A 23,939-nucleotide genomic window follows, 5' to 3' on the forward strand; every position below is an offset into this window, starting at 1 on the left:
CTGCTGAGCACCTTGCCCAGATTTTGAGACAAATATTCATCAGAATTGACTAAATTTTAAGGGGACCAAAAATCCTCTTATCAAGTGGCTGCGACAGGTGTGTAGTATTAGGGGGAAGAATAAAGAGAATAAATGTTTGCCTTGCTGCAAGATGGATGGTTTCAGGTCAATAGTGTGTGCGGTGTCCATCCATCAATAGCAGCAATGCATGGGCGAACAGCAGGGGCATAACTTAGAAATAAGTTATTAAACCAGACGTTGAAAAGCTCGGTGTCAATCCACCCATTATCAGAGAAAGCATGCAACGTCCCATGAACTTCCTCATGCAGCTGCCATGTGCATGGACTTCCCATTTCAACCATCACAACCATGTCATGAGTAGTAACAACAGTCATGCATTGATGGGCTTGCCTATACTGATGCATGCAACAATCAATATCAGTTATCTGTGATGCTATACCGTTAGCCAAGATCTATAGACATTGAAGTTCAACCACACGCCTGCTGCCGATCAAATAATGTGCGCCATCTCACTGTTGCATAAACAAAATTTAAATTATTACTGGTAATCACACATGCATAATGTAGTGCATGTGACTGGTTAATGGCCCTATAGGCCTTTTTACTAGCTGCATGTGACTGGTTAATGACCCTAAGGCCTTTACTAGTGCATGTGTATTGACCCAACCCTACCTCACCTCTGCACTCAGTAAAGAGGGCGTATAGCTTCCACCGCACTGAAAGAACATGACTTGTAATTAACTGTTGGCTGGCATGCATGAGTATATATAAGTGCCTGTGGGTCGCATTATGACCATGCATTCACTGCAAAATTGTTCTCTGGATATCATCATGAAGATTTCAGTGATTGCCACTGTGACTCTGCTATCTCTCTTGGCCCTAGCCTCTTCTGCTCCTGGCCATCATTATCAGCTGGATCAGCTGAAGAATGCTCTGCAGCAACAATATCATTCAGGTAAGTATTATATATACGCACTGACAAGCATCACTAAAGAATTTAATTAAGAGAAAGTGACACTATTTTAGTTTTAGTGGTTTTTTTTTTTATGTTTGTATACATGTAGACTTACAAGCAGATGCCGAGGAGGCTCAGATGCAACAACGTAGGGTACTTAGACCACTTCCGCCTTGGAAAAAAGTTGCCCAGCTGCAAGAATTAGATGGTCTAGGTAAGTAGCTGTGCCTTCCACCAACCAGGGAGAAAGTGACACAACTATATTTTAGTTGGTTAACCGCATGTTTTGTATTTCCATGCACATGCCCACATGGAATAATGTACGTATTTTAGTATAAATGCATGCATGCAGCTAAGGAAGCTCGGCAGCAATTGAATGGCATTCGTAACCATGGCTATCAGCAGCTGATTGATGCCCTTCAGCTGCAACAAGATGAATCAAGTAAGTTATTAAGTACCTTCCACCAACACCCCACTATAAAATTCATGACTGCATGTGACATTATTATAATTTTAGTCGGTTAAAATTAATGCATTTTAAGCTCCTGTATTGATTTAATTTGCTGTCACATGTGAATAATTATACTGACAGTTGATGAGCTACTGCTAGCAGTGCTGCAGTCCTTGCTGGAAAAATGAGTGAGATTATAATACCGTATTACTAGAATATTTTGCGGGTGAAAAACCTTTGCGAATGAGCCAAATCAGCAGAAAATTAACCGCTTGCGATCTAACTATTGCGTTCTGGCAAGGATCGTGTGTATTACTAGTGTATAGATTTTGCGGATTTTATTGTTGCGAATTGATAAACCATCGCAAAGTTCGCAAATGTTTGATGCTCGCAAAACATTCTAGTATTACGGCATCTCTTTATTTCGTGATACTCTTGGTTACAATTATCGTTTGTATGATCATTGTTCATCCAAAATTTTATTGTGCAGATTGGGCAAGAGTAAACGAGAAGTGGGAGTAACCCAACAAGAACACATTATAGCTATAATTATTATAGGTATATACGTAGAACTTGAATTATAATTATAGCTAAACATGTTAGAAATCGTAGAAGAATACTTGTTAATTAGTGATATGAAACACGACAAGTTTAATTTATATACATATATAAGGCCGCCATGCATATATAATTATGTAAAGATTAACAGTTAGCTACTGTGAATTGAATTAATTAATACGGGTACATGATCCCGAATAATCACCATAATTATGCATGCCTTCTATATACAATGTTTACCAGGAAACCATCATAGCAATTTTCAATAATGAAGACCATTACCTACCTAGCTAGCTACAAAACGTGGTCAGGCCAAAATGTGACCAGGCCAGCGGCGGCCTAGCTGGCCGCTTGCTACGGCCTTGGTCCTGCCGCCATGTAATACACCACCTTATTCAAATCTGAATTGAAATTTTATTTTGATGATACCAACAACATATACACTGTATCATAAAAACCGAAAACTGATGATGAGCTAAAATTGATCTAACAAATCAGCGAAAGTCACCCTCGCCTGAGGCTATACAAATGTCATTTTTTCTTTAACTTTTTAGCAATTTTCTTCTCTTCTTTCTTTTGTTTCTCTATCGCTTTTCTCTGCTTGTCAGCAAACGGCTTGAGATTCTTCAGCTCTCGCTTGAACACACTTCTGTCTTCGTGAGATTCCATACCCATGCCCTAGTTGGAATGGAACAGAAACACAACCAGTAAATTAGCACTACTAGGATTGAAACAGATTGATATCACTGACTAATCTCAGACCATGCTGTGTAGATACACATACAGAAAAAGCAATTAGCATTATATAATCACGAACAACCCTAATGAGTTCCAAGCTGCGCTGTGCTAATGCCTCTAGGCATGTTTTGCTTCGCTCAAAGTATTGAGTGTTAGAGAAGACGTAATAAATCAAGTAATGAATTGAATACAAGATTGGGGAGGAGCTCAATGAAAACAGAAGTCTATAACTGGTGGCTTAATGAATAGTGATAGAAGCATGTACATTTACAATGTAATGCAATGATCCTGTCAATAAAATAATAATGGGTGGATCTGCAAAGAGGTCATAGTTCACAAGGGCTGCTTCTGCCTTGCATCCTTTTCTGACTCTTGTAGCTAACAAACAGCTAGCGCTTTAGTGCAAGTGCAAAACAAAGATTTTGAAGACTGCAACAGCCTTTCAGTCATAACTCGAGAAAGAAGCTTAGTTTGTAAGTCCACGAATCAAGAGAACGAGCATGGCTAGGAGTCTATATAGAAGCTGTTAAATTTCTTCGCATTGCAACCGTTGAGAAGTTACAGCTGCAACAGACGCACGCACGCACGCACACACACACACACAGTGAACTCCCTCGCGCGGCTACGCCTCGATGCATACCATAATTGAGAGTAGCTATGTAATTACAATAACATTATACCCACCTTAAGGCTGTGGCCGTCAATATCAAACAGGTCGCCACCGGCCACCCCTCTCTCCACAAACACACTTTGGTAGCGTCCTAGTCCGATCCTATCCATCCACAATCCCACCCCCTCTGGTGTCCAACTGAGCACGGAGCTGTAGTCCAAACCAGCCTCATTCTGATGTTCCATTTTCGTAGCTAGCATCGGGGAGGCATCACTGTCCCAATCATCAGACGAGGGTCCATCAACTTGCTCTACATTATTAGCCGGCTTTTTTGCCGTGGGGAGTGGAGGTCTTTTTGGAGGTAGCTTTTTAGTTTCCATGACTACCGGGTCCTCGTCTTGTACAGGAGGTATGGTCTCCTCTTCGACTGGTTTCGTGTGACTGATTGGAGAAGCTTCGTGTTTTTCAATCTGTCGTTTAAGAGTATCTCTTTCCCGTGCTCCCGGCTCAGTTGTGGAAACAGTGCAGCTTCTTTCCCGACCTCCCCCTCCTATTTCCAAGTGTTTGAGTTTAGTAGTCACTGGTAGAAAGCCCATAATGTTCACAGCTCCGGCAGGCATCTTCTTCCTATGTCGTGGGCTAGCTTCGAGCTCATCATCAAAAGACATGCTTCGTTTTGGAGACAATTGCCCATCATGATTGTGTTGGAGATCTTCGCCTGATTTCGGTTTTCGTGATACCGGTGGTGGTAGCCTCGCCTTGGCAGGACTTCCTGGCGCAGAAATAGCTCTTATGACGACTGGCGGCGAATCAGATCCAGCTGTCTTGGCCGGAATAGATTCTTCTTCGATTTCTTGTGGTGGCTGTTCAATTAAATGACGTGGGTGTGCTGTAGGGTGGATGATGTCACCACTGTCCTCAGTCAATTTAAGCTCTACGTTGGGGGGCATTTTGGGGGATTTTGGCAAATGTTTGGGGGATGGGAGTATTGGTTCTTTTTTCTTCAACAGAGGGCTGTTATTTGCAGACTGACTTGTAGCATGGGATGAATCCAACGGCTTGTGTGCTGTTGGTGGAGGCACTAAAGGTTTCTGAGCCGATACAGGTGCTGGTGGAGGCACCAAAGGTTTGTGCGTCGGTAGAGGTGACCCCTCTCGTGAGTGTACACCACCCCCCTCAATTGTTGGTTCTCTGTGTCTGGGTGCGGCCTGTGGTGGTGGTGGTTTCTTATCATCGAGGGACGGCATGTGTCGTACTCTCGCTCGTGGGCGTGGCTTAGGTTGAGGGGGAGGAGTTTCATGGTGAACCTCTGGAATAATAACAGTCTCTGTTTTATTGATATCAGTTGAGGTTGATAATTCTCCAAGGATAATTTTTCCCTCGTTCTCCTCGACACTACTAGGAGGCTGTTCAGTGGTACTATTGCTATCAGAATGAGGAGGCCCCTGTTCGTTAGTCTCTGTAGTGGGCGGAGTTTCAATCTCAGGTAAACCCTCCAAAAGATCAAACGAACTGCCCATATTTTTTAGATGTTGCCGAGACGGTTTTTTTCGGAGTAGTTTTCGCCCGACTTGAGATTTGTGTATTGCAGCGGATGAATTGAGAGGCTTTGCGTTTAGTGTCATAGCATCAAACTCGGCAATTGTGGCCGCTGTAGGGGAGGCAACAACAAATGATTAAATGTTCTATGATTAATGGGGCTGTTAAAAGCGTTAATTGACGTATAATAATACGTACATACACTGTGATCTAAGCACATCACCCAATAGCTACTAAATTCATATTTTAGCTTTGAAATCGGATGTTTGCAACACAAGTTATTGACACAACTACAATTTGGGCCCGACATCAACAGCTGACCTAAACACACCATAATTGTTACATGCATGTACACGTAATCTCACCGGTAGGATCCGATAGGTCATCAGCATTAGCCACACCCTCTTCTCCCTCAGTAGGTGGCTGACTGCACTCCTCAGGCTTCTTGGCTACAGAACAATATTGCCAATGTAACATTGCGTGGTTTATTTAGACAGACCATTTCACTATTATTTTGTGTAACATTCTTTGCAGGCCAAATTAAGCAACTGAAAAAAAATCGAAATGAAAAATTCTGATACGATTGATACGTTGCACAGTGATTATTAACGCACTTAGACATGATTGACCTGCTTCTATAATGAAATGATTCGATCAACATAATTTGATAGAACTACTAGAGTTTTCTACCTGGCTTGCTGCCAGGATCCTTCTTTCGTTCTTTACGACCTTTCTCCTCCAATGGTACAAAGTCCAAGTATGGACTAGGGGTCACAGGTGAAGGTACACTATTGTCGAAAGCATCGTCACTATCACACGACTCGTTGTTGTTATGGCTACCATTGCCATTGACGACCTCCTTGACGCACGTCTTATCGAGGGGGGAGGGGTCAGAAGTCACATGAGCGGCTCGTACAGGAGTTACCCGGGTATTGCGTAACTGCTCTAGTTCCGACTTGAGTGAAGTTATCTGTGAAAAATTACGGCAATTCAAAAAATGCAAACATTTTTAATCACCTGTTTTTCTTGCGTCTCTAACTTCTTGCAGAGCTTTGCTATCTCCTCGGTGTCGCTGTCTCGTGCTGACTCAGCAATATCCAGCCTACAAGTGGGGAACAGATACATAGGTAAGTATAATTATGATACAACCTCCGCAAAAGCGATATCATAATTATAAATACGACGACCATACCTTTCCTGTAGTTGAGTGGAGAGTTGTTTTTCTCTGGCTAGTTCAGATACAAGTGAAGAGTTATTTTCTTTGAGAGCCTGTAACTCTCGTTCAATCTCGCTAGCTTCATTCAACTGTAGGAGGGGGGAAATACAGTGATACAGAAGCAGTGGCTATTTTGAATCCTCAATCTCATACATGTGGTAAGTAAACTAGGCCTAAGAGGTTGTGTTACTCGTGTAGAGGTAGTTACCACCACCACCAACCAATACAACTACACTAAATGCACGTGCACACGAGTGCCTTCACTGAGTACGGGGGAACGGGGATGTAGTCTGCTAGTATACAGCACATGATGAGTATGGATGCACTGTTGTTAGCACACGCACACACACACACACACACACACACACACACACACACACACACACACACACACACACACACACACACACACACACACACACACACACACACACAGCAGTGTTGTCAGCCAGTATATAGGTGCTAACTTTGTCTTGAAGTGTGCTGATTTCCGAGCGTAACTTCTCCACTTCACTCTCAGCCTATTAAGGGGGGTAAACAGGACGTGTGAGTATTGACTGGACTACACCCCCACCCTAAGACCACGCCTACCTTTGTCCTACCAACAGTTACGCTAGCCAGTGCCTGGGTCAGCTCACCGCTACGAACCTCACTCTCTCTCTTTGTGTCATCCAACTGTAGTGGGTTTTCTCAATGACACGCGACAGGCACACACACACACGCACACGCACACACAGACGCACGCACACGAACACACGCACACACGCACAGACTCACACATCTACTAATAGTTATAATCTTCAGAGTTTCTACCCGTGTAAACCACACTGTAGCTACATGTACAACACAGTCACACTTATATATAGCTACACATAACCAAAACAAGCAGCTTCGCTTCTCACTCCTAAACAACTTCTCAACTGAAACCACTCACTCACTTTCTTCTTGGCAGTACCAAGAAACTGTTTATAATCTCTCCCATGTCTTTCTTTACAGCGTGGTAAATGTTTTCCAACACTTTCGAAGCATTGGTCACAGAATGGACACTTAGTAGTAGCTACATCCGCCATTATAGTACTAGCAGCTAGCTTCTATAACTAAGAGCTCTACTGCTAATGCGTTGAATCTCAACTAAAAAGATTCTACTATATACAGATGCTATGTACACAGAAACCATTAAACTTAGCCACAATACAGCATATCTTGTAGTCACGACAATGTAGGAAAACCACATCAGAATGCTTGTGCATGTCAACACTGGCTTATTGTGCGTTCAACTTCATATAAGGAATTGACAAACACTTGATATAGCCTCTAACACTAATGTGTTGACCATAAACCTAATTATCCAATTAGGTAACTCTTTCTAATTGGCCGAGAAATATATGGATTTTAGGAGGTCACTTGTATTGAGTTACAATAGTTATGTATCAAGCTTCGTGGTTAGTATGGAATGTAAATACAGTCCTTACTCCTCACGCAACACACTTACGCCCACTCACGCCCACACCACACACACACCTCTCGTCTCATGTTCTCCAGCTGGTTGTTCAGTTCTGCTTTTTCTCTTTGAGTCTACAAGAAAACACTCAATGAATAAAAGTCAAACATTGCATAGTTTAATAATTACAGTGTAGACAAAGCAATTCACAATTCCGTATTTAAGAGATTGCCCCTATCAGCTCTAAACGCTGAACGTGAACGACTAGCTAGAATCTTTATGCCATCGTTCAATTACCACACCCTTAAAATAGTCACGGTTAACATTCACATTCAGTCCAGATGGATATATCACATGATCAAAATTAATCACCTCTTCCCTAAGGGCAAGTAGTTCAATCGTTGCTCTCTCTTTATCCATCTCAAGCTGTGTAAGGTGAAGCACCACATGTATAGCTGACAAAAATGCGTGTCCAGTTAAAAATCGGTTTATTTCAGTGCTGGTTGCGAGTGAATTTCCGCCCGCTTGGAGTAAAATCAGCCGCTAAATATTTGGAGCCCACATTCTACCCCATGCACTGATGCAATAACCATGAAAGTTACTCTGCTAGCGTAAACACATCATGTGATGGACCTTTCCTTGAGCTACAAAATATATATTTTAGTTTAAAAATTGGTAACTATTATAGAGTAAAGGTACGGGCCATCAAAAAAGGATTAATTAAGTATAGGCACAATGTATGTATGACTGCAAGAAACATTAGCCCCACCCACACCCACACATTGGGAACGCCCCTATTAGCCCCACCCACCTCTAGGACACGCCCTTCAGTCTGGTGCAGTTTGAGCAGCATCTCTGCAGGTGGTAGTATCTTGTTCTCGTAGATTGGTTGCTATAGGGAGAAACAAATAATGCTATGAAACACACCTTATAATAAAAACCAATTATTTGCGATGTCACGCATGCGCAATTAGTTGCTATGGCAGAAAAACATCATGATAAGCATTACACAACAGAAATTAAACAAAATTGACAGCTGGATCCTGGACCAATGGCCACAGCCCTTATAGCAATTGTATCAGGTGCATGCATGCTTGTTTTATTGCCGGCCTGTGTGTAGACACTTTTCTTTTGTTTATACCAGCTGGTGCAAACACAGCTGTTCCTGAATAGAAATGAAACCATTTACATTTGTTCCATTGTAATGACAGGTTTCAGGGTTTCATTTCGTGGGGTGGGGGGGGGGCAGAGGTGAACCTTCCCCCCCAAAATGTTTGCAGAATATGACATCCTCACATTAGTACTGTCTATACATGTATGATATGCAATGTAACTAGATCTACTGCGATGCACTAACAAGTATAATAGAGGTTGTGGGCAATTAATGTGGGAGTGGCCTAACATCTTGCGGCGTGCTTACGTGTGCCCAAATCCCCCCAAAATTTTACTCCTAGATGAAACCCTAGATGTGTTTACTTGCATTGAGGGTAACGACAGATGTGCTAACATGTAAGTGCATTAATTGAGGGACACACCTAGGGACAGTACCTTTATGCGTGTTATGTAATGCCACAGAGCTAGTGTGTGTATATAAGTCAAGGGTTAGTACTAGCATAATCATATCCAACTCTTCTCGTCTATCAAGAAATCACTTCACTTCTTCGAGAATGAAACAAGTCGCTGCAGTAGTATTGTTTTGTGCCGCGGTGCATTTGGTTGCTTGTCAAAAGGAGATCAATAAAGATTACTGTGCAATCAACCACGCTGCAAATGTTGCCAAACTGGAGTATATCGCTTCAGATTTGAAGAGCCTCATCTCCAGCCTCAGGCAAGAAATGGACTGCGAAAAGCCAGGCCAACCATTAAACCCTGTGGAATCTTGCAAAGATGTGCCACGTTTTAAAGGGTCAGGGGAATATTTCATACAACCAAAATGTAGCAATGACGGACCGTTCAAAGTGTATTGTGATATGGACTCTGAGGAGAGGTTTCCGAACACACAAGGAGGATGGATGAAGGTAGCCAACCTTGACATGACAGACCTGAACCAGACTTGCCCGGACGGTTTTGCACCGATCACCCGCAATACGAAACCGAAACGATTATGTGGAAGGCCCAGCACTGTTTCTGCAGGTTGTGTATCCGTGGTGTTCCCCGTGCATGGTGCAGGGTACTCGCAGGTTTGTGGGCGTGTCAAAGCTTATCCGTACGGATCTCCAGATGCTTTCTTTCGATATGACAACAGTGTACATTTGGACAGTCACTACCTTGATGGAGTGAGTATTACACACGGGAGCGAGCCACGTAGCCACATATGGACTTTTGCTGCTTCTTGGAGTAGCAACTGTCCTTGTTCATCAAATTCTGGGTTGTTGCCATCATTTGTCGGTGGAGACTATTTCTGTGAAGGTGCACATCGTAACAATTGGGAGCGGGCCCTCTATCCTGACAATCCATTTTGGGATGGTGTTGGCTGTCTTGATTCAAGCACTTGTTGTGATTCCCCCAGACTGCCCTGGTTTTGTACGACTCTGTCAAGCGCGACTACTAACGATATCGAGGTGCGGCTCTGTGCAGATCAGGGGCTCGACGATGAAGATGTTCCCATCGAGCAGGTTGAGATATTCGTCAACTAGGGACAAACTTGTAGACATGACATGTAGTATAGTTGTAGAAAGTTATAGTTACTAGAGGAAACATTTTGTAGTTAGTCTATTTTTGTAAATATTTTGTTTAACGCCAATTTTGTTTCCGCTCTGTTGATAATGTTCCTATCATGATAGCAGGAGCCCATAAATAAGAGAAGGAGCGGCTGACTACGGGGATCACGTTTCGTAAGTGGTTATGACCGCATTTCCATATATGCAGAGTCACTTAAGTGGTTGAATCCCTACACGTGTTATACACGATACAGGGCTGCGGTTTGCAAGCACTTATAGTCGCTTCCAAACAAGGAAGTGCGGTTTCACCGGCAATTACGAGACGTGATCCCCGAGTATACGTTGAAGTTAGCCGCTCCTTCTCTTATTTATGGGCTCCTGATGATAGTTATCTGCCATAGCAACCCTAACTGCACATGCACATAATTATTGCTGGTAATTTTTGTCTCTCCCTGGTCCTGCATGGTATAGCAACCAACCGTACAATATACAAAAATAATGATCATCCTCTGATTTAAACATGTCATGTGATAGATCTCTCTATTATCTACACAGTCATTTTTTTAGTTTGAAAATTGTTCCTTTAAACTAAAGTTACGCTTAATTGCCAATTACCTCATTTTGAATTTGTTTCGGTCAGAATAGAGTAGTCCCAATGTCATGCGTATATAGTTTAGTTGCAATGACAGACCACTATCATGAGATGAAATCAACACACACAGAACAGAAACAAAATCGGCATTAAACGAAATACTTAAACTGAGTCAGAAGAAACATTTGGTATTCAACATTCAACAAAATCTATATTGACTTTCTATAATGATACTATACAAGTACTACAAATTTGTCCCTCTTTTAGTTGACGAATATCTCAACCTGCTCGATGGGAACATCTTCATCGTTGATCCCCTGATCTGCACACAGCCGCACCTCGATATCGTTGGTAGTCGCACTTGACAGAGTCGTACAAAACCAGGGCAGTCTGGGGGAATCACAGCAAGTGCTTGGAGAAAGACAACCAACACCATCCCATAATGGATTGTCAGGGTAGAGGGTCCGCTCCCAAGTGTTACGATGTGCACTTTCACAGAAATAGTCTCCACCGACAAATGATGGCGGCACAGATCTAGAAATACCGGATGAGCAAGGACAGCCGATATTGACACTTGGGTAGTTGCTACTCCAAGTAGCAGCAAAACTCCATATGTGACTACGTGGCTGACTCCCGTGTGTAATACTCACACCATCGAGGTAGTGACTGTCCAAATGTGCGCTGTCATCAAATCGATAGAAAGAATCTGGAGATGCGTACGGATAAGCTTTGACACGCCCACAAACCTGCGAGTACCCTGCACCATGCACGGGGAACACCACGGATACACAACCTGCAGAAACAGTGCTGGGCCTTCCACACAATCGTTTCGGTTTCGTATTGCGGGTGATCGGTGCAAAACCGTCCGGGCAAGTCTGGTTCAGGTCTGTCATGTCAAGGTTGGCTACCTTCATCCATCCTCCTTGTGTGTTCGGAAACCTCTCCTCAGAGTCCATATCACAGTACACTTTGAACGGCCCGTCATTGCTACACTTTGGTTGTATGAAATATTCCCCCGATCCTTTAAAATGTGGCACATCTTTGCAAGATTCCACAGGGTTTAATGGTTGGCCTGGCTTTTCGCAGTCCATTTCTTGCCTGAGGCTGGAGACGAGGCTCTTCAAATCGGAAGCAATATACTCCAGTTTGGCAACATTTGCAGCGTGGTTAATTGCACAGTAATCTTTATTGATTTCCCTTTGACAAGCAACCAACTGCACCGCGGCAAAAAACAATACTACTGCAGCGACTTGTTTCATTCTCGAAAAAGTGAAGTGATTTCTTGATAGACGAGAAGAGTTGGATATGATTATGCTAGTACTAACCCTTGACTTATATACACACATTAGCTCTGTGACATTACATAACACGCACAAAGGTACTGTCCCTAGGTGTGTCCCTCAATGCTCCTACACATACATGTAAACACATCTGTCGTTACAATGAACATGCAGAGCAAGGCTCAGCAAACGCATTGTGTAATGGTTCCATTTCTAACAATGGCGTGTGTTTGCGCCAGCTGGGCAGAAGAAAAAGTTCCTGGACTGGTAGGCAATAAAAACATATCTGTCGTTACAATGAACATGCAGCGCAAGGCTCAGCAAATGCATTGTATAATGGTTCCATTTCTAACAATGGCAGAAGAAGAAGTGTCTACATGTATATAGACAGGTAGGCAATAAAAGCAGGCAAGCCTTCGCATGATACATCCAACTCAGCATGATACATGAAACACTTGGTATAAGACGAATAGTTATGTTTTACGTTCAGAATTGAAAGGGTTACACATCTCATACTCCCCCTCCTCCTCCCCCTCACTCACCCACCCACACACACACATACACACACACACACCTCCTCTCCACTACGGAAAACACTGATTGTTTGCTATACAGAGAGACACATAAAATAGTAGGTTTTCGAGGATTGACCTCAAACTGGTATTGAAAGTGGGGGTGTGGTCATTTGAACCTCTATTCTTCGAAACAAAATTAATGTTTAGTTTGACCAATCCGCGAAAATTTAGTTCCTCAAAAATAACCGGTTATAATTTATGGTGTTCATCATCCATACACGGGAACACATCGCTACCTCCTAATAATATCAAGTACGCAAGTCCCTCAGTTAAATAACGTATACAGTACACGTGAAAACATTCAAGCTTCATTGGGTACAATTCTAAGAATGGCAGGAAAGGGTATACGTGTATGTGCTTACGCCAGGTGAATGAAAAGTGCCTATATTATATAATTATATAGGCAATAAAACAAGCACTATATACACTTATAAAATAATTATTATTTATGTGTGCTAGCTCTCAGAACTGAAAACGTTACACCCCCCCCACACATCCATACCCACACCCACTCATACCACACACCTCGTCTCCACCCTCTACTGCGAACACAGACGACAACATGTCGGGTCGTGCTATCTTGAGTCGAATGCTCTCGCTAGCTTCCTTCAACATGTCAATGGTCTCGCTCAGAACTCCACCCATTGTGCCACACCCACCTACCTCCAGCAGCATGTCTCCCGGCTGTATCCTACAAGTGGGGAGAGGACAAAAATAAAGTAATGAACGCATTGTTTATGTGTACGTACACGTACAAATGTTTTAGGAACGTCCGATTTCAAAGTTAAAAGTTGTAATTAGCTCTTTGATGTGGTTTGTTTAGATCAGTAATTTATTTTGGGCTGAAATTCTATAAAAAGCGTGGGCTATAATATAAATGGGTGCTTTTTAAATCAGGTCTGTTTTTGGAATTAACTTTGACGGTACATAACTTGTAAAAATAATGTTGAGACAATAGTTCCACAATAGTTGTTTTACCTTCCATCGTTATCAGCGGGTGAATCAGGGACCACCTTCTGTATAAAGACGCCCTCGAGAGTTGACTCCCCTGTACTTCTGCGTACTTTACCAGACACTATCACAAGTCCAAAGCTGACCTGCGGCTCTGTGTGTGTGTGTGTGTGTGTGGGTGGGTGCTTGGGTGGGTGTGTGAGTGAAAAAATGAAGTTGTTGGAGTTATCTTTGAGAGACTATAACTTGAGTCCAATTTTAACATCACAGTATATACAACTGTATAGTATCTGACCAACGTATAATTATGTCCAATAACGTATGTCAAGAGTATAGGAGTGTTGAACTGATAGTACCTGGCATACTGTGTCATCACTTGATAGTAATCACATACCTTTCCTCAGCTCAAGTGTGAACACGTCCATATTATCCAGCAGTGAGTTGCGATTAGCCACACCCACTGACCGATCTTGCATCGGGGAAGCAGTCTGCCATAAGAGAGAAAGAGAGAAATGTTTATAATACTTTATAGTCAAGCTGAACAAGTAAATACATAATGCAGGGATATGCTCCACTGGTGGTGATAGTGGTTGGTACTAAGTAACCACCTCTAGACAAAAATAACCACCTCTTAGGTCTAGTTTACTCTTAGGTCTAATTTAGGCTACAATATAGGCAAATGTGTGTGTTGAATACACATCACTGCATGCACTGCATAAACATCATACCAAAAGTACTACTTTTGATAATGTATAAAAGATAATAAATCATATCAAAAGCACTATACTCGCGACAACTTGACTACACACAGGTTGCTATATATACCTTTATGGGCCCGTAACTGGAGTCTATACAGTGACACAATTCAAGAAGAACTGTCCGGTAGCTCTAGAAGAGCTCTATACGTATAAGGAACAATAAAATACTTGACTATCAATAGGTGTTAGCTTGTCCGTACCTGAGGTTTGGGCCTAACTTGTGGAGGGGGTCTTAGTACAGCAGAGTACATACTTATTATCTATGTACGCATCTTTCTGTATATACAATAGCTATAGACTGGCTGTTACAATTATAGCGCTGCTTTGGGTGAGAAATGGAGAAATGGAGGTATTAGTATTAAAATTAGTGCCAACTAACGTCTCTAGTTGTGACATGTGTGGAATGTGCGTACGAGATTGGAGGTACTAAAAGAAGAATTAAACGATTGGAATTGTGGAACTAAAGACCTCTGGAAGTAGACTTTACTTTTGGTGGCGGGGGGTTGTTGTAGCCATAACTTTAATAACAATTTCAAATGATCGAGGTGTTTAAATCCAAAATTTCCTTGGGCCATAATTTGTCATAACCCATAAAGTGGCAAATTGTAAATATGAACATTGCCGGTACCATTTGAAAGGTATCTTTCTAAGCTTTCAGAAAACCATAGAATTGGATTCATCTTATTCAAGATGGTAGCTGAAAGAGCATTGATTAAACGGGAGGAGCTAAACAATGGTGGGGGGGGTGATCGATTGATCGATGCATACATTAATTAATTGATTTTGACCCCCTGACTATCTTCCTCTGGAGGGGCTTATAATAGAGGGTGCCTGATTCTGTACTGACATGGTCGAACACATTTTCTACTACACCATAATTAATTTAATGTGCTTATGGTACTAACCATTTAAATCAGAGAGGAATGCTGTAGGCCATCTCCGCACAATAGTTAATTGCCTTTCGTATGTTGCAAATGTTCGTATAATTTGTATTTAGAGCATTAATCCAAACAAAAACTGTGCAGTGCAAGCAGCAACCACGAAATTAAACCTATACAAACTGACTAAAATAATATTGCTCAACCATGAATGTTAACTTTGACCCGCTCTACACGGCATATTTAATCCTGTGAATAAAGCTGTTTTACACACCGTATAAGCTTAATCAGACGCTAAATGTCATTTTGCTGGCAAAGGAGACTACAATTCAAGGAAGGTCACTATTTGAGGGAGGTCACTGTCCGAGAGAGGCTACAATTCAAGAGAGGCATTTATTAGACCTACTAACACCCCAGAATTCAAGTTTGTCATCAAAAGTTATTTTTACCTGCACAAACTCCAACTCTGCCATGAGAAAATCTTTCAAAAGCACTAACAAGCTGCTACCTATAGCTAGCTGCTACCGTAGATATAATTATGGCTGCCATGTGCAGAGACATACATAGTCTCAAAGTTCACTGAGGCTAGTGGCTTCTATTGTACTGAAGATGGGCTGTAGGGAGGCTACTATGCCTCTGATCAAGCATAATTATAATTATGATGGCCATTCTAATTTGTACTACTGTCTCGAATACTAGCATTAACTATATTCACAGACATACTTCCCATTCTTTTGTTTCCCACAAACATCTCATTCTCGGAGAGCCTTGCCTATAACAGGCATGACATAATACTGCTCCAGTCAGTCAAAACAAACCAAGACATGTAATGTTAATTTTTAATTTTTGGAAGGCCCTCCCCTAGCTAGTAGCCTGGATACACTTGTGTCTAGGCTAAATTGGAGGCCTAATTGCAATAAATAAATAATACAAAGGTCATAGTGGCCCCTATGAGCAGGATGATCCTCCACAGAGACAACACCTGTCACCCTGCATCACAGCCACACCAACCAGCTGTTTGTGACTAGACACAGCATCATAGTAATACTAAAATCAGAGTCGATACTATCGACTCTGATTTTTACGATTTGTAACTAGTCCAACCAGGAGTGCATGAATATTCATGGTCCAACACACCAACACCACTACATCAAAGGACCAGTAAACCACATCAAATGTAACCCTGGTGATTAACTCACTTGACTCAAATCCTCTATGGATTGTGCTCTGTGTGCCCTGAGGGGTTTAGGGGGACCAGCGCTATCATTGCTGCTAGTCTTGCTCCATCTCCGGGGGGTAGGGTCCGACTGGGGGGGGGGGTCGAATGTAGGGGGGCACAGTTAACAATAGTTGCAGTTGATGTATGTACACCATATTCATTATTAGATTTTTTTTAAATAGACGAGTGTACGATATATGAGTGGCCCTTGTGGGAAGACCATCAGTGGTTGTATTATAGAGGGTGGCCTGCTAACACAGGTACAAACACATGCTATATCGAGAGACTTTGGGGGCCCATTAACCTGGCTGTATACTAATTTATAGAGGGTGGTCTGCTGCTTATAGGGTGACCACAGTATAAATTTCAAGCAAAAGTAGTCATGATGATCAATAATATTTTGACCAAAACAAAAAAGGCCTTGCACTATGAGGCATTTCGGCAACTATCTTTGACTGCCCATAACTTGACCAATATCAAACAGAAACAATCCAGTAGCTATAAAATAGGTCTATGACATGTTTAGGCTGGGTAATTAATTAACCTATGGTACAGCACCCACACACACACACACACACACACACCCGCCCACCCGCACGCACGCACGCACACACACCCACCCGCACCCGCCCACGCACGCACGCACACACATACACACACACACACACACACCCACACATACACACACACCCACACACCCACTCACTAACCTGATCTCCCGTTCTTGTTCTTTGTTTGTTGACGATGGCATATTCTGGTGTGCCACTTCTACGTGCCGTTGGAGGGGGTGGGGCGTGTCTCTTCGGTTTAACATTTGCTGCCTCCTTTGGACCACCTCTGACCCCTAGTAGCGGAGAATTTCTACCGTATCTCATGTTCTCGGGTGATCTTTGATTGGCTGGAACTGGTGGTGGTTTAGCCACGCCCCTTTTTTGGCCAGGGGATTGGTATCCAGGAAGTCTCTGACCTCCCGCAGGTGGGTGTGGTCTATTTAGTCGTCCAGGTTCTTGTGAATGCGCCGACAAGTGTAGATCAGAGTGACTTCTTTTATGACCGCTCGAGGGTGATGCTGAACTTTGCCCTTTGTCCTTTGTACCTCTCTTCCCAGGGGGTGGGGGTGGGGCTTTATTTCGAGGACGTCTACGTAACGCATCAATGAATTGGGCAGCTGCAGTTGCAGCGTCGGCATCAATTTCAGAATTACTTTGCGATTTTTTCAGTGCTGGATGTCGGTCCAGTTTAATTGAAGGGGCATACCGATCGTGCCCCAATCTTTCCGCCCCCTGTGAATTTTGACCTTCGTCTCCGTCCGTGTCCTGATACACCCAGTTGATGTAATTGGAGCGGCGGACATTTTCTCTCGTTTCATCGTCTAAAATGGCGTCAATGTTCTCATAATCATCGTCTTCTTCGTCCAGTGAAGTGGGTGTGGTTTTCTTCCTCCGTACTACCACTTGGATATCAGAAAGTGACGCCTCGCTATCAGAGTCACTGTGTGTGTGTGGGTGTGGGAGGGTATGAGTGGGAGGTGGGAGTGTGTGTGTGTGTATTGGAGGGGGGTTTGATTGAGGAGGTTATCGAGCTATTGAAATGCACACTTTAGTTGTGAACTTGGACAATCTCAACTGGACTAATGGGAAGTCAAAGATAGCTATCAAAACTCGGCTATATATAGCCCATGCTTTTTCTTCAAGATTCGGGCAAGAAAGCAATCATAGACCTAACACACCACTTGTAGCTCCAAAGAACTACTAAATTATATTGAAATTCCAACTAGAGTTACGGGCATGCATGCAGTCAAATACACACAGACGACATCACAGCAATGAATTTGTAGTTCATACAGTTCGTATGTATGTCTGTGGTGCGGGTGTGTGACTCACGTGTGTTGTGTGTGTGTGTGTGGTGTGGGTGTATGACTCACGTGTGTTGTGTGGGGGAGGGTGAGAGCAGTGACGAGTAAGGTGGAGGGTCAGGACTCAACTCTCTAACAAAGTCACCAGCTCTGCACAAAAATATCGCCAGTTAATTATCTCTATTATTTTGTAATTAGTCTCTCTTGAACTAAGTTTATAAGTATTAAGTTACTACCAAACAGCTACTTTTACTTTTAGTTGAAATCGGACGTTCCTAGTACAAGGATTCTCAAAGTATAGCTCTAATTTCCAACACTATAATATAATTATGACTATTACCCGTCAGTGTGCTCTGCAGGGGTGGGTGGTGAGAGTGTGGGAGTGGGAGGTGTGGGGGTGGGCCGGCTAGTACGAGGTTTCGGAACAGGGGGTGTGGCAACTGCTGATTCAGCCATTTCTTCTCTTACAATAGTTTGATTAATACTGCAATTAAAAGGAAATTGAAGAGATCAATAATATTATTGTATTTGTTATGATGTGCATGTACGTGCCTATTATAGCATAAATGGTAGAGATATGCAAACCATGTGACTTTACACACACAACGCTATACACTATAATATTATAGCAATAATTATGAGACAGCAAATTAGGTTGTATTTACAAACTTCAGAAAACCTACTATATAAGCAAAGCAACCTTACCAACCTAGACACCAACTAGACACCAACTATAAGCAACCATGCAGACACACTTAATGTAGCAATCCAAAAATAGTGTCATAAACTAATTTAATGATAGCACACGTAATACAGGATACAGTAATTAGTCACGACTTAGTCATAAACCACTGGACATTGTTACATACATTCCTTAATTGCCAACAGCTGTGCAATCAACAGCTCCAAGGCGATGGAAACATCATCTCCATGCAACCCAACTAAATGCTTTTAATCAACTAACTAACATGTACTTGGCAAGCTTAGATATTCCTTTTGTATTTCCTTTTTGTATTTGACACCTCTAGACTATTTGCAGACTGTAGCCAGAACTGGTAAGGATTCAAAGCCTTTGTCGGGCAAACCCAAACCACTGCCAATTTTGGGCAAGCAATGAACTTAGCTTAATTAAAGCGTGTCTAACACGTATCTAACATAAAGCCAGTATTTTAGTTGTTATAATTATAGTGGCTTTATACTCATGCAGGCAGTGTTCAGATATAACCGCATGCCCATGTCGCTCGCATGAGCGCTGAGGTGTGTAAGTAGCTTACGTAATAAATGCAATGCAATGCAATGATGCTCTAACTGCATTTTATATGGCCACAGGCAGTGGTGAGTGTGAGTGTAATTCTCCTAAAATATCTCCATGACAATAGAAATAGATTGGCTGGGGAGTACAGAGCTATAATGCATTATAGCTGGCTTTGCTCTTGGCACGTAGTGGCTGGACACACTCCAAACACACACACACACACACAGACAACAATAGGACTACATTCGTACCTACATTGATAGCTTTATATACAACACTATGCATACGTTCCACACTGCACTGTACTAACGAGTACGAGTACGCTAACGGACAGAAATACGATATTCTGTGTAAACCTAACACCATTATAGCAATCTAACCACTATAACAATCCAACTAACCAAACTAACCAATGCTATATGCTAAGTAAACTTTACAGACAAACTATTATTAAAGTATACATGATTTTTACAAGCACCTCAGCTAGCTAGCCTACGATATTCGACTAGGAGTAATTCGAGGCCTCTAGCGACCTCTTATCACTCTAACACAGCCTCAGCGCTTTGTCTAACATACCTTAAACATCGCCACTACATTGACTCCTGATCTTTGTGTATGAGGCCACTCGAACAGGCTCGTACTCAGCTCATTGTAGTAGGAGAGCCACTCCCCCATTTTGGTTTCATTAGTGGAGCCACTCCCTTTTTTTTTTACTGAGGGTTAAAGAGGGTGTGGTCTTGGTCGAATGACCACTAGATTACGGAGATGTTTTACAGAGAGGTGTCCAACAATAGATTACTGGCATAAGTAGTTTTACGACATTGAAGTGATTTCATAGACGGAAATCCGTAATCTTCTCCGTAATAATTAGCATAAAAAACCACAACAAGACACGCCCCACAAAATTCCATTTTAGCTGAGAAGCCCTGTAGTGCTAGCGCTAATATAATGGTGTTGTTTTTGTAGATACCTACACAATTGACTACGCTTGGCTTTGACTGTGCATATGTCTGCGCCATTATTAAGGCCTCTGATTGCAGCATCAAAGAGATACTCTGCAGTCCGAGTCATCATTGACACATCAGGTGGGCCAGCAATCAACAACAATGCTGTCATTAGTGGTATTATGGTTTGGCTCAGTTTCAATGTACTTTAATAGACCCAGTAGCTATATCTATCAGACATAATAACTAGTAGTGTGCAGCAGCTATAGATATAATTACAGTGAAATATAAATTAATTGCAGTGAGCTGGAGAGAAGTGAAAGTTGCCCTGCAAAGAAAACTGAGTAAGATCAATTGCTCCTACAATTTATCTTTAGGTGAGTTGTAGAGCTGACATGCATACTTATTAGTAACTAAACTAACAGTGTACACTGTATTGTGCAGCATTGTGTCTCTACTATAATAGCTGGCTCTCATGTGACATTGTCATTTCCTACCTAGCAGTGCTACAGCTACAAGATGAGGCAGCTCAAGTTACAAGTGCTGCTCTCCACGTTATTATCGTATCTTTCGGTGGTTATTGGGCAATCGTGCAATTTCAGCCCCAACCCAAACGCTCAGTGCCTCCCTGTACTAAACAACGTCTGCAAGACTGTCGGCTACAACATGACATCACTACCAAACTTATTCAATCACTCGACACAGCAAGAAGCCGAAGCATTTTTTAACAAAATAGCACCCATATTTCATACGAGCTGCTCCGTATATTTAGCTCACTTTCTCTGCTCTGCAACACACCCTATCTGTTTTCCGAATCAGTTTCAACAAATTCATCCGTGCCGAGAGTTGTGCACGGCTGTGAGAGAAACCTGTATACCCACCCTTCGTCAGATCGGCCTAGAATGGCCGGATGAACTCGACTGTACTCTTTACAGCTCCTACCAGGACTCCCTGTGTGTGTGGACTCAGGCCAACCCGTGCAGCACGATGGGAAGATCGATGAACGAAGATAATCGAGTTATTGTCAATAGAGTGAACGTGAATTGCTCCGGACGCCTTGTCAAACTTCAGAATTCAAGTAATTATGATTTCGGAAGTGTGAAGCATTGTACCGAGCCTTGCAGTGGTGTGTATTTTGACCAGGAGAAGCAAGAGATTCTGTTGATTTGGATCACTATCATCAGTTTGATCACTCTCCTCGTGTGCGTGATTATTTTTCTCACTTTCATATTCAACTATAGAAAAATCCCAAACCTCGAGACTCCTATCTACTATATTGCAGTTTGCTATGGCATCTCTTCGTTAACCTATGTCATTTCGATAACTATTGGCAAAGAATCTATCATCTGCAATACGGAATTTAAAAATCAGCATAACGAGAGTGCCCTACTCACGAATGCGCAAGACCACCCCCTGTGTTTGATTCTATTCTGTGTTCTCTATTATTCGATTCTTTGCACCTGGTCTTGGTGGGTGATTTGTAGCCTTCAATGGCTTATAACATCTCTCAAGTCCACGAACATGTCAACCAAATGGAAGATATGTTTTCACATAATTGCATGGTGCATTCCGCTTGTATTCACTCTGACAGCACTCTCACTGGGTCATGTTGCCGGAGATGCCACTGTTAAAACCTGCTGGATTGAAAAGCACTATGAATTACCATTTCTTGTTGCTCCATTGTCGACTGCTGTGGTTATATGTTCCGTCGTTCTTGTTGTGTGTTTTGCACGAGTCGTTAAACTTCAGAAATCCAAGAAACCTGAATCAGATATCGCAAAAATAAGTGCTTTAACTTTGGTCCGTGTTGGGCTCTACTGTACAGTCTATTTGATTCCTATGGGACTCTTGTTATGTGCCTATTTCTACGAGTTTTGGTACAGAGAAGAATGGGAGATACAGTATTTGAAGTGTGTGAATTCAGCAGCTAGTAACTGTGAAAATAGCGGCTCTCCCGTTTATGCAATCTTCATGATAAAAATAGCGTCTATGTTGAGTATGGGAACTGTGTCTTTGTTGTGGATACTCAGATCTGATTTGATAACAATCTGGAGGAAATTTTGTTGCTTTTGCACTACAAATGTGCCCGAACATAACATTGTTTATACACCAAATGGAAGGTATACACCAACCTTTCAGCTTCATCATGCCATGGATTACCCCACTTCTAGTGATTCGTCTGTTTGATACCACCTGTTTAAAGAATCTCCCTATCTGAGGGGAGGACTGTGAATTGTGATGCTATCATGTCATCAACCAAACTCTTTGAAACTCACTCCCTCAGAATTCAGGCTCTTTATCGTGGGGCAAATATGAATATGCTTTATGGTCATGTTGTTTTATTGTTCACTACCACTTGAGGGTTACCGCAAGTGTGTACTCAAAGTCAATCAACTGTTAATGTGAATGTGCCAGATAAGAGATGTGTATGCATGGCCAGGGCTAAACTGCATGTGTAATGTGTTCACTGCTAGTGGACCAACAAATGCAATGATTATATTATTATTAGCCGGCCTGCATGATTAGTCTGTATTTTGTTTTATGAATGATTTTGTGAAAGTGTTTTGGTTACAAGAGCCAATTGTATAAGGGTGGGTATACCCTGAGGGGAAACACTTAGCTAATAGTATTCCGTATAAATATGTACATGCATCATAATTATAGCAATTGTTTGTTTGTTCAAAGAGATCGAGCTTATAATGTATATATTCACATGTGATAGCTAAGCCTCATTAATCTGAGTTTGACAATAAGGGCATGACACAACGGGTACTAAGGCTGTCTCTTGATTATAGCAAGCAATTTTAACATGTACTACCATGTGCTACTGGTACTGGTACTATATGCCTATAATTATAATAGGCATGTAGATGCATGTAGTTACTGTAGGTACATTACTGGAAAAGTGGTAAAAATTTAATTAGGTATACTAAGGCTGTCTTTGATTATAGCAATTTCAACATGTACTAACTATGTGCTGCTGGTACTACCTATATGTAGAAATAGAGCAGTCTAAACACGAGTCAACATTAATTTTATGCAATAATTGAAAACACACACTATACTGCACTGTCAATCCTATATGTACAACCTACTGATAGGTACGATAACCTTACGGGAAAAGGAGTAAAAATTTAATTACCAAAAATCCAGCATACAACGATTATAACGTGTTTTGTGTCACACTAGCTTACAGCTTGCAATTAAGGGTTTAGCAGAAAATTGTCTATCCAGTTAGCCCTGGGGCAAGCTGTGAGGTGCAGCTAAAGGGTGATTGGCTTTGACTATGAAAGGGCGTGCGACAGTAGTGCCACAGAGAAGGGTGAGAAAAGTCACAGGAAGAATGGAATGCAGAGGTTAATAGTTTCTTTCACACTTTTGACAGCACTTGAATAAGGATAAACTACACCAATCTTCACTCCTTCTCACAGTGAGGGTCAGAT

At 42.1% G+C, this 23,939-nt stretch overlaps 3 protein-coding genes across 5 annotated transcripts; 2 read left to right on the forward strand and 1 right to left on the reverse strand.

Annotated features, from left to right (window-relative positions):
• The first annotated feature begins 743 nt into the window (after window positions 1-743).
• LOC135337269 (uncharacterized) lies at window positions 744-2,068 on the forward strand. The gene is made up of 5 exons (XM_064533183.1): window positions 744-976; window positions 1,086-1,190; window positions 1,329-1,418; window positions 1,569-1,615; window positions 1,918-2,068. Exons 1-4 carry the CDS (start codon window positions 811-813, stop codon window positions 1,613-1,615), a joined length of 408 nt encoding a protein of 135 aa, XP_064389253.1. The 5' UTR covers window positions 744-810; the 3' UTR covers window positions 1,918-2,068.
• A 319-nt stretch (window positions 2,069-2,387) lies between these two features.
• Window positions 2,388-20,247, reverse strand: LOC135337268 (serine/arginine repetitive matrix protein 1-like). Of its 2 annotated transcripts, XM_064533181.1 has the most exons (19): window positions 20,129-20,247; window positions 18,638-18,781; window positions 18,367-18,447; window positions 17,153-17,933; window positions 16,423-16,530; window positions 13,982-14,075; window positions 13,615-13,741; window positions 13,162-13,327; window positions 8,341-8,421; window positions 7,902-7,955; window positions 7,610-7,663; window positions 6,680-6,763; window positions 6,556-6,609; window positions 6,065-6,177; window positions 5,890-5,974; window positions 5,563-5,842; window positions 5,238-5,321; window positions 3,408-4,984; window positions 2,388-2,663 (listed from the first exon to the last, which is right to left on the reverse strand). In XM_064533181.1, exons 2-19 carry the CDS (start codon window positions 18,751-18,753, stop codon window positions 2,517-2,519), a joined length of 4,086 nt encoding a protein of 1,361 aa, XP_064389251.1. In that variant the 5' UTR covers window positions 18,754-18,781; window positions 20,129-20,247; the 3' UTR covers window positions 2,388-2,516. The 2 variants fall into 2 exon arrangements, with proteins under 2 accessions (XP_064389251.1, XP_064389252.1); XM_064533182.1 differs by lacking the exon at window positions 7,902-7,955.
• Window positions 20,248-20,459: 212 nt separating this feature from the next.
• On the forward strand, window positions 20,460-22,907 carry LOC135336836 (frizzled-5-like). Of its 2 annotated transcripts, none has more exons than XM_064532717.1 (3): window positions 20,460-20,637; window positions 20,799-20,873; window positions 20,998-22,907. In XM_064532717.1, the coding sequence occupies exon 3, from the start codon at window positions 21,016-21,018 to the stop codon at window positions 22,681-22,683; it is 1,668 nt and encodes a 555-aa protein (XP_064388787.1). In that variant the 5' UTR covers window positions 20,460-20,637; window positions 20,799-20,873; window positions 20,998-21,015; the 3' UTR covers window positions 22,684-22,907. The 2 variants fall into 2 exon arrangements, with proteins under 2 accessions (XP_064388787.1, XP_064388786.1); XM_064532716.1 differs by having other exon boundaries at window positions 21,001-22,907.
• Window positions 22,908-23,939: the final 1,032 nt, after the last annotated feature.

The sequence above is a fragment of the Halichondria panicea genome, chromosome 6 (assembly GCF_963675165.1).
Source record: "Halichondria panicea chromosome 6, odHalPani1.1, whole genome shotgun sequence".
NCBI classification, from domain to species: Eukaryota; Metazoa; Porifera; class Demospongiae; order Suberitida; family Halichondriidae; genus Halichondria; species Halichondria panicea.

Excerpts from the sequence above, each read along its gene's own strand:
- LOC135337269 (XM_064533183.1), top strand. The coding sequence starts at position 811 with ATGACCATGCATTCACTGCAAAATTGTTCTCTGGATATCATCATGAAG. Across the intron at positions 977-1,085 it reads GCAGCAACAATATCATTCAG|ACTTACAAGCAGATGCCGAG; the intron begins GTAAGTATTATA and ends GTATACATGTAG. Across the intron at positions 1,419-1,568 it reads GCTGCAACAAGATGAATCAA|TTGATGAGCTACTGCTAGCA; the intron begins GTAAGTTATTAA and ends TTATACTGACAG.
- LOC135337268 (XM_064533181.1), bottom strand. The coding sequence starts at position 18,753 with ATGGCTGAATCAGCAGTTGCCACACCCCCTGTTCCGAAACCTCGTACT. Across the intron at positions 18,448-18,637 it reads CCTGCAGAGCACACTGACGG|AGCTGGTGACTTTGTTAGAG; the intron begins GTAATAGTCATA and ends ATTTTTGTGCAG. Across the intron at positions 7,664-7,901 it reads TACTTGCCCTTAGGGAAGAG|ACTCAAAGAGAAAAAGCAGA; the intron begins GTGATTAATTTT and ends GTTTTCTTGTAG.
- LOC135336836 (XM_064532717.1), top strand. The coding sequence starts at position 21,016 with ATGAGGCAGCTCAAGTTACAAGTGCTGCTCTCCACGTTATTATCGTAT.